Genomic DNA, 11,246 nt, shown 5'->3' with positions numbered 1-11,246 from the left:
TTGTGAGATGGTTCTCATTGAGGACACCTAGTGTATGTGGAGCAATTGCTGTAATCTGCCAATCCAATGCTTCATAAGAAGCACACAACGTAGTGTGCTGTCATACTCTGCGTGATGGCTCGCCTCCAGACAATAAAATCATTTCAATCATTGTATCGATCTGTGTTGGATCTGTGTAGTCTTTCAGCCACTAGCAGCCATGGATATTTCAAAATATAAAACTGTGCTGCTTCTCATAAATATCATGGTTTACAATTACAAGGCGAGGGGATCACTTCATAAATGGAGTCATTTTTGGTGCTTAGACTGTCCCTTTAAAAAACCCTCAACTGTTTAAACTACCTGTTATTGATTTATTTTGAAGACAAAGTGTAATGCAAAATGGGCATATAAGACAAATGACAAAAATATTCCAAATAAAATTAACCTTCTGAATGCCATATGGAGTAGCAAAACATTTAAATGTAAATATAACACTAATAGTAACCTGAGTAGAAGTAGATTTGAGATTATGAAATGTCCCCACTAATCACTGGAGGGCAGTGATCGTAAACAAAATATAACAGAACAAGCCTTATCTCTCTCTCTCTCTATATATATATATATATATATATATATATATATATGTCTTCTCCAAATGACTCTTGTTAATGAATTTAATCTCCAAAAGCAAAAACAAAGCAAAGCTATCAATATAATAATACACAAGATATTTTAACATACATTTTTTTTAAAGAAATACAAAATATATAGTTATATGTATCCTCTAAGTATTTTCACAGTACTTATTAAAAACACCAACACGTTCAAATTCATCCCAGTTTCATGATTATCTAAGCCTTTTTGAAACAAATGTACATTTTGTACGTTGCTGTGCATTTCATTTTGTTTTTCTTTTTTTCTTCACGATATACAAAGATTCAGAATTTAAAACAAGAAAGCAATTTATCGCTTCCTCCTTCAACCTAGAAGATGTGCAAATTAGTTTTTTATAAGGTTATGTGGTGTAGACTAAGGATATTTGTGTTAGGAGGAAATTGATTGCAAATTCTTTCAATCTTTTATAGTAAGTTTAAAAAAAAGGGCAAGACACGCTAAAAAAAAAAACCAGCTTAGAAACTGGCAACCAATAGAACAGATTGACTGACTGTAATTAGGAGTAAAACCAATAATAGCTTTGTGTTGTAAACTCAAAACTGCTGTAGTAGCCACAGCTTGGAGGAAATAGAACATATGATGCTTACTGGCCAAGAGACTTGGAATGAGGCAGTGATTTCTAACGCTATGGATGAATTCTGTGTTTATCTAGGTCTGATGATAGTATTTGTGATTGTTTGAGTGAATGTATACATACCTCCCAACATTTCAAATATACAAAAAAGGGACTCTTTAATTTTAGTGGGTTTGATTGGGGCTGTGGCTATGGGAGGGCTGACTTACTAATGACAATTTGTCCAGCTAAAATATTAAGAACAAAAACAATGTATCTTATTTATTCAGAGTGATTTCTCAACAAACTTATTGCAATTTAAAGACACATTACTGTGATTATTATTGCTGTGGATCTCTGTTATACTCTCAGACACACCAACAATATTGAACACCAAGAAAAGGGGGGCATTAGGATAGAAAAGAGGGACACAGAGGGATTTGCACCCAAAATAGTGACTGTCCCTCCTAAAGAGGGACATTTGGGAGGTATGTGTATATATACTTTGCTGTCAGGGGAACTGGATATCTGCAGGTTTGTTTTTTTCTCATATCTCTTTTTTTTATTAGTTTTGGTAGTACTCCAGTGCATAATACAGTTGCATAATAATATCTGCATGTTTTCAAAATAAAGGTTTGGTAATCTGATATAAAGGCAGAGTGAATGGTAAAATGTTTAGGAAATTTAGTCTGTGCCTTGCTCACGTTCCATTTTGGTTTATGTACAAGTGATGTTGGACACGTATGCATACTGGTGGATTTTCTCTAATCTATAATATTAAAATACTATAATAGCCTTCATGGGGACATTTGTCTCGTGGAACTTGAATGTATTCTAATTTGAATGATTTGGGTATACATGTACACTCTTTCTGGAGATTCTCATATTCACCCTAAGTAAACGGATATAAGACCGTGGCTCTATAAAGAGAACTCTTGTATAGTAAACCAGTACTAACATAAGACATTGCCTTCAATCACTGTAATTAATCTGATTGTTCTGTTTATATTGTGAAGGAAGGTAGTATAGTCAATGTTACTATTAAACTGTGTGCCATGGAAATTTAACATCACTGGCATAACAAAGCCAATCCTTGAGAAATCGCTTCCGTATTACTTATAATACCTGGATGTCTGAGACTAATTTAAAATGTTAGCAACCCCGGTCATAAGTGTTTCTTTATCACTATATGCATAGATGACCAGGGGAATAATAGAAACCGGTAGAGTCACAGTTTCAAGGGACATTAATGGTCTATGGAATGTATGCATGTATGGCTCTGCTTGTGCTAATTGGGTTACGATTTATTTAGCCCCTTAAAAAGGTTTCTATGTGCTTCTTTGGTATATTTATTTTAATTTAAAGGAAAACTATAGTGTCAGGAATACAAACATTTACTCCTGAAACTAAAGTTCTGTTTAGGTGACTGGTCCCCCTGCGATCTTAGGTCTTGCAGCAGCTGGCTTTGTCTGCGTATGCCTCCATTTCTGAGATCATCAATCTTGATGATCTCAGGCAATTCAATGCTTTCCCATTGGAAGGCTATTGTGCATGTGCCGCACCAAACCGCATCTCCTCACAGAGATGCACTGAATCGATGGGGGACATTCAACGTCTCCACGCAGAGCGTTGAGAAAATGAACGCCAGTGCTGCACACTATGCAGAACTGGACTAAAAAGCACCTCTAGTGGCTGTCTGAGTAAATGACACTATAGGTATTACTAGGCAGCAATGTACACACTGCATTGTTTTCCGAAAAGGCAGCATTTACACAAAAGCCTGCAGGGACATGCTATAGACACCAGAACTACTACATTAAGCTGTAGTGGTTCTGGTGACTATAGTGTCCCTTTAAGACTAAAGGCACCTTACACGAACAAAATATACTTTTCCTTAACAACACACTACCATTAATACATGGTTCCTCTTGATGTATCCTGCTGATTGGAAGCAATATCAAGTTTAAATTCATATCCTCCCAAACCAAGATCTCCTTCATGCACATTTTCTGTGCCATCCATCTGAGCGGACTCCCCTGATTTGCTTGGCTGTTCCACAACTGGAAATAGATTGGAAGCTCTTTCTTCATAAGTGGTGGTCAGTTCATCGTGGTTTACAATGCAGTCCGTATCATCATCCTTCAGCTCCTCCTGTAAAAAAATGAAGAGACATGAAGTTCTATTTGTCCTGCCCATGGTCTTTATGTACACAACGGCTTGCAATATTCAGATTTTCATTTGCAGAATGAGAAAAATAAAGGCTCAGTGGGGTGGCCATTTGCTTTTCAGCTGGACATCACTTGATGCAACTCAAAATGCACTTACAGTAAGAACTAAATCACTTTATGTAAGCAGCTAGGAAGCCTATTTTGTTTGCACTAAATTTGTTTCTGTAATCTTCTATTATATTTCAATTTTAATCCCATGCATTTTGACTGTGCTTAAAGTTGACAAAGTAGAAAGAAAAGGTTATTGGGAGGCCCAACCGGAACATACATTTCTCGGCAATAGTGCTGCTACAGAAACCAAAATGTATACAAAATACAGACGAAGGAACAGCGCACACATTCAAATACAGTTTTAGATTTTGCAAGGCTACTTAAAATTAACAATTTTAGCAAACAAATATGGGGATTAAATTAATCATTTAAAAAGTATATATATATGTGTATATATATATATATATATATATATATTTATTCTCCCTTCCCCATTACCTTGCAAGAAGGGGGGCATGCTGATTTCCGGTGGACAAGTGTGCTGGGAATCTGGTCTATCTCCTGCCCCCATGTGTAATATTTGTTATGGGAGCATTGACTGTGTGATATTTGTGATGGGTATTTAATTCAGATTTTTTTTTTAATGTATGTAGATTCATGGGTGAATGCAGGTGTGTATTTTTGCAGTATCAGATACACACAGTTATAAACATATACTGTCAAATACAACCACATGCACACAGCTACAGGTGAGACAGTCTTACACACTGTATATATAATAATATCAGTGGGTCCTACACCAATTCCAACATGAGAGACAAACTAGCACTAGTGCTAAATAAGCTAAAGTGGATTTAAATAATTATGTTGTAAGAGCATTGTGAATATATATAATGCAAAATTAATGTGATGAATGCAGTTGAAAAAAATTTAGTGTCAAAACAAAACAATTTAAGTGATCGTGCTTGATGTATTTTCTCACAATGCAAAGCATATCTGCTGTATGAAAATTATAACTTAAGTGATACTTCTATACGAAACCTTCTAAAATGTATACTTTCCTGGGGTCACCTCCAAAAAGGCCTCTGAAGCTCAACAGATTATTAAAATTAACTTTAGCACATTTAACATTAGCACTATTTAATTTGTCTCCCACGTTTGAACGAGTGTAAGACCTGCCGATAATTGGGTTCTGTGAAGTAGTGGTGGGTTTAACACAATATGGCCATATAATGGAACTGAATCCCCATATTTATTTGTGGAGAGAGGCGATCTTACAAAATTTAAAACTGTATTTGTATGTGTGCGCTGTTCTTTTATCTGTATTACACACATGCTGTTAAAGACAGAACGTAACATTTACAGTCCGAGGCATACACTCATATACACACACACTCACAGGCAGACCCCCACCCCCGGGTGGATTTTAACTCTGCAATGTTAATGGTTACTTTTGTTTTACATTGCAGGATTACAAGGACAGAACCACTGCACTCAGACTACCTCATTGACATGAAGTGGCATTGGTGACTTTAGTGGTCCTTTAAAGTCCTTGATGTTTGTGGATTTATTCTAACTTGCGGTGGGATTGTGTCCAATAATGATATATGGATTGTGTCATTTGTATGTCTGTAACAAAAATTTACTTTTGCAAGTCAACGTTCCTAGAGATTTTCCCATCAAGATCCCAATATCCGTAATTTAGAAGTTTTAGATGTAAGTGAAATATATGTGGATAAGGATAAATTTGCATAATTTCGGTAAAATGTCATAGTTACGATATCTAAAGGTGCTCGGCAGTACTACATTGATTTTGTGACCATGGGTGTGTATTTCCGGTTCAGACCAAATTACAATATTTCAAAGTCCCAAAACCTAGATATTCCAATCCAAGTTCCAATTCATAACTTAAAAAAAAAACCAGAGCAATACTAGGGCATAATTAGAATGCTTTTCAAATAAATGAGCAATATAACACACCTTTGCTCATTCAACCAGGCTTGAGTTCTGGAAGGAGCACTATATTGAATGGTTAAGGGTTAAGAAGGATTTGGGACTGTGAAGGGGGAGTTACCGTCTGTAAGTATTCATACCAGTAGGTTAAAATGTACAGGTATTTATTTGTATCAGAGTACATGTATACAAATATTAAAGTGTGTGCGCAGAGTCATTAGGCAAATCAGAGTGTAGTAGAGTCCAGAGCTCTCTGAAATCAGTTTCTTAGTAAATGTGCCTTTTAAAAACAAAATTTACATTATTCTCGAAAAACAAACAAAACATTCACTTACCCCATAGGCTTTGGGACTTGTCAGCAGCTGAGCAATGGGATTACACCACTGCGGCAATGTGCTGGTAAGTGGAGGTCCCGTATGTGTTAGGATCGGCTTAAGGTATCTGTTCTCTTGGTTAAGGTTACATAAATGTTAGACAAACTAGTCAAAGTATCACTGTGTGCAACAATCTAAAACCTCATGCATTATATTCACATCAAATGCTATGTGTCTAATTTCTCAGCAACAAAACGTCATCGTTTACACTTCCAAAGGTTCCTGACCTTTTCATGAGTGTAATGAATTGGAGATTTACGGGCAGTGTGCTGGATTTTGGATGTTGTTGTTCCTGCACAGATTAGTCACACCTGGAATGTTACTCTTTCATGTGTTTCAATATATTCAGTAACTACAGTTATAGGATATACTCTTGCATATACTGTGTTCATTGAAGGTTTAAAGAAGTGACGCACCACTAAAGGACTAAAGGATAACTTCTTATAGGGTGCGTATCATTGGTTTTTAACCTTTTTGGGTCATTTATTATTATTATTATTTATATTTATATAGCGCAAGCTTATTCCGCAGCTCTTTACAATAAAAGGGAATTTACCAAAGAAAACAATAACAAAGTGAAACAGGAACAATAGAGTCATAACTAGGGTTGTCAGATTAATCACATTTTTATTCTCAGTTATCACTGAACCCCAAACCTATCAAAAGAGAGCTCAATTGTTAGATCACTGCTCACGGCAGGGCACTCTTTACCTTTTGTATTTGTCTGTGTATATTGTACGTTCTCCCCTAATTGTACAGCACTGAAGAATATGTTGGTGCTTAATAAATGCAGATAATAAATAAATAAACCATGGTGTAGGGCTGTACATGAAAACTACTGATCTCCTTTAATGGCCAGCTCAGAAGCTTAAAGGGACACTATAGTCACCTGAACAACTTCGGCTTAATGAGGTTGTTCAGGTGAGAACTATAGCTCACTGCCAAGAAAATACAGTGTTTACATTGAAAGCTAGGAACACCTCCAGTGGCAGTCACTCAGAGTGAACCAGAGGGACTTCGGAGTTGATGGAGGCATAATATGCCTCCATCCACTCAGATCTGCTGTCAGCAGAGCACAGAGCAGCACTGTGCACAGCATCCTGTGATTCAGTATCTCCTCCCTCTGCATGCAGACACTGAACTTTCCTCATAGAGATTCATTGATTCAACTCATCTCTATGAGGAGATGCTGATTGGCCAGGGCTGTGTTTGAATCATGCTGGCTCTGCCCCTGATCTGCCTCTTTGTCAGTCTCAGCCAGTCCTATGGGGAAGCACTGTGATTGGATCTTGCTACCACATGTCAGCAGACTGCTTGTTTTTCTGAGTCTAACAGCATGCGGCTTTACAGCTTCAGGCTTGAATACAGTACAATTTTTACTATATTGATGGAGGCATGAGGGGCCGAGGGGGGCTAGTTGGTGGTGTTAACACTGTAGGGTTAGGAATATATGTGTGTGTTGATCCTATTGTTGATCCTATTGTGATCCTTTAAGAAAGGATATTAAAGAAACACTCAAAGCACCAAAACAGTTTTAGTTTACTGAAGCAGTTTTGCTGTATAGATCATGCCCCTGCAGCCTCAGTGCTCATTTCTCTGCCATTTAGAAATTAAATCACTTTCAGGATTATTCACTAAATTGAGAATTCAAGTGAATTAAAAGTGTATCAAATTTAAGGCCAAAATAGCCAAAAACATAATTTGTTCAGTTTGGCTCTGTTGATCTTAAATTTGAAATTTTCTTTGCATTCATCTTGAATTCTCACTTGACTGAATAACCCTATATGTGTAAGTGACAGATAAAGAAGATGAGGCTAGGGCTCCATTAACAGCCTTCCTACACAATTCCTGTAATGGGAAATCCAATGTTTAAACTTTATTTATTGCACAATCTGTTTAATTTAGAATTTCTTCTCTCCTCCTCTCTCTCTCTGATCTGTTAATTGCCTACAGCCTGAATGAGTCTCATGTGTGATTAAAGTTGTCCTGAAAAGTAAATCTAATGATACGGTTAGGTTTTCATTCTATGCTATAAAAAAATAAGCAAAACGCAGATATAAGCGATCAAAATCTGTTTTAATCTAAATTTTGATCCGGAACTAAGGAAATATTGTCCAAGATGCCACTATGTTGAATAAGGGTCAATAGACTTGTGCATTCATGTTGTTCCAAATTTGAATTCATCAGAATTTTTGGGTGATCGGTGGGAAGTCCACATTACCTAATTCCAACTTATGTCTGACTGAACAATGATGGTTAGGGGACAGACGCTAAATGTTGATTTTATTTACCGATCAATAGAAAAGTGACAAAGGAAAGGAGCAGGGAAAAAAACAAACAAAAAAATATTTTATATATATATATTTTCATATTTAACATACAATTTTTTTTCTACTGCTTTATTTTTTTGCTGTATTGATTTGTTTATCAAATAGAGCAAAAATGTGCCTATCAGTGTACTTAAAAACATACATATTTTAATATTATCTTTCAATACATGGACCCATTTTTGCACTCTTTTTGTGTGTCCAAAAATATGACGAACCAAATTGCCATTATGGACGGTATTTAGTGACAAAGTATTTCAGCCATACCAAATTTTCCTCCACGCACAAGTCTAGAATTAAACTATTAAGATCGAAAGAGAAATTATTAGCAGCGATTGGTCAGGTTAAACAGGTTTCTCCAAGCACAAGACCATTTCAGTGATTTATAGTGGTCTTGGTGTGCGCAGTATATATGTGCAGCTTTTTAGTATGAAAAGCTGCACGTACAGAGATATTTGAGGTAGCTGCAATTAGTCCATTTCAGGTAGTGTCATTTGCCCTCTCTCATTTGTTTTTAAAACAATGTTTTTTTGGGTTGAAGTAGCCGTTTTAGGAATTGCGAGCTACCATTTATAGTGTTGGAGCACAATCCAACATCATACATATAGATACAGTGAATCAAGTTAGGTTTACAGACACGAAAAGGCGACAAAGTGCTATAGCTGCACGGTTAGGCACTAGGTTTCAGCTGTAGAGATCTGGTGAGTTAGTATGAATTTTTCATGTTCATTTTCTTATAAAATAAATTGGAGTCAGTCATGCTTACTGATCATGTGTAAATATACAGTACACTGTTACTTAATGTTTTGAAGCTGCATAATCAAAGCACTTTCTAAGTTAGACATAAACATCATTTTTCATTACGAACAAGATATATTCAGGGGAAGCAGTGATGAAAGTGAGTAGATATTTCCTGTAGGAATTTATGAGTTTATCTTATTTCTTGTAAATCAATTTATTATTAATTCCTGTCTTGTTTTTCCCTAGAACCCAACCATCTCAGTCTATATTGGTTTTAAGCAGCTTGACAGGAAAATTACAAGTTACTAATGGTAAGCATAGCCATCCACTTTATTTCTTTTCTTAAGGAATGCAACTGTTGCCAAGTTTTTAGCTACATATTCTGTACGTTCTTATTGATCGAGAATAAATGGGAAATGCCACTAAAACAGGAACGTTAGAACTGGCTTGTGAAGGAATGAGATTGGGGCCTTGTAGCAAATGTGAGTATCTATTTTTATTTATTTTATGGAATATATTTTTAAGCACTTTCCATTTAATGCATTATTATTTTCTATTTTAACTTTTTACTGCAGAGGTGTTGCATGGTGGTAGTCATATGTGTGTGTTTGTGTGTGTGCGTGCAGGGCTGTCTTAATGCATCAGCACGCTGGGCAGTTCCCCTGGGGCCCCAAGAGAGCATAGGGGTGCTGTAGGCTTGCCAACCTTTCAGTTTATTATTCTGGGAGATTAAATCTGATCCTTCAAACCTTCTTTATAAAAATATTAGGTTGGCAAATAACCTCAGTAGCTGCTGCTGTCTGTACATGTGATTTTGCGAATACATAGCTTGACCTTGACAATAAAAACGTGCATGTACCAATTGTCCTAACCAAAACAATATCAACACATCATTTTTCAAAACCATAAACACATTGTTAAATCTTCTAATATTTGTTAGTGTCCATGTCAGTTGTCTCCCCTTGCTACCTAGATCCAGCACACTCATGCATTCACTAAACAACCATTACATCACACAATGTCATAGGTTTTGGTTTTTTTTGTATGAATGTTCAGGTAAGTGCAGCCCTCTTGGATATAATATATATCACAAGACCGCTGCAAGATTGAAATGGACATTGAGGGTTTTGACCAATGGTTTTAAAAATAACAGGGGGACTCTCCTAGGGGAAATGATCACATCATGACCAGATGGATGGTTAGAGTGCCATAGTGCATTAAAATCCCAAAGACCATTTCCTAAAGGTTTCATGAAGGAGATCCCCCTGATATCCAAGGCCTGTAACTTCTGCATTAGCAATATCAATGTTATTTTGGTGCATAGTGTTCCTTTAACAAAATAAAGAAGCTATCAACAAACATGCACATATATTAATACAGAGTATTACATTAGGTTGGCAATATTAAAAATACAGAGTACATTTAACCCCTTAAGGACCGGACTTTGGCCATGTTGTACATTAAAGGGATACTCCAGGCACCCAGACCACTTCTGCCCATTGGAGTGGTCTGGATGCCAACTCCCACTACACTTAACCCTGCAAGTGTAATTATTGCAGTTTTTTTTAAACTGCAATAATTACATTGCAGGGTTAACTTCACCTCTAGTGGTTGTCTACTAGACAGCCACTAGAGGGCACTTCCTGCTCTATAGCACAGAAAATAACAAACACACGGACACCCGTGAACAAGTGATAAAACACAAGAGAAAAAAAAACTTAACTGATGGATACACGGCTTCCCAAGGTTATCTCCCAGCTGATAACCATATAACAAGACTGTATAATTGATAGGAAAATTTTGGGATTCTGCTCGTGTGCCTATAATAGAGGACAAAACATAGTGCAAATATTGCTAAAACACTGTAATAAAACTTCTGGTGATCAGAATGCACTCACATATTCCGGAAAAATAAAGCGTATTATGGGTGCCTCCCTTTGGTGGAAATGGGGGGTATGTTCCTTTAAAATTCCCTCCTCAAGTGATGGCCAATAGGGTATCCAGGTCAGCAAGAAGATCCAAAAACCGCAACCAAAAGGAATACGTTAAAGGCAATTTATTCACTTGGAAAAGGTATAAATAAAATATCATAAAAACAATAATTAGAAGAGATGCTGGTCCTACGCGTTTCGTCCTTATACAAAAAGGACTTCCTCAGGGACCTCTTTCAGTAAATGGCATTCAACAGGTACATGCTGTTTGTTTTTATGTACCTGTTGAATGCCATTTACTGAAAGAGGTCCCTGAGGAAGTCCTTTTTGTATAAGGACGAAACGCGTAGGACCAGCATCTCTTCTAATTATTGTTTTTATGATATTTTAGCTTTATATTTGTTTGTGTGTTAAAAAAATACAAAAAACAATTATGAACGCTAACTTTGCCCAATGTTTGTGACTAAGTGGCGACTAAAAAAAGACTGAAC

At 36.5% G+C, this 11,246-nt stretch overlaps 1 protein-coding gene across 1 annotated transcript in view; it reads right to left on the bottom strand.

Moving 5' to 3' along the window:
- Positions 1–1,159: 1,159 nt before the first annotated feature.
- SLC9A9 (solute carrier family 9 member A9) overlaps positions 1,160–11,246 on the bottom strand; it is an 807,694-nt gene continuing 797,607 nt past the window's right edge. Inside the window, exons 15-16 of the mRNA XM_063442493.1 lie at positions 5,718–5,823; positions 1,160–3,361 (exon numbers count right to left, since the gene is read on the bottom strand). Of these exons, the coding sequence (XP_063298563.1) occupies positions 3,122–3,361; positions 5,718–5,823 (346 nt within the window). The 3' untranslated portion in view covers positions 1,160–3,121. The remainder of the gene's footprint in view (positions 3,362–5,717; positions 5,824–11,246) is intronic.

This window comes from Pelobates fuscus, chromosome 2, assembly GCF_036172605.1.
Source record: "Pelobates fuscus isolate aPelFus1 chromosome 2, aPelFus1.pri, whole genome shotgun sequence".
Lineage (NCBI taxonomy): Eukaryota > Metazoa > Chordata > Amphibia > Anura > Pelobatidae > Pelobates > Pelobates fuscus.
Note: the sequence above shows the minus strand (reverse complement) of the source record. Positions and strands in the feature narration are given on the sequence as shown.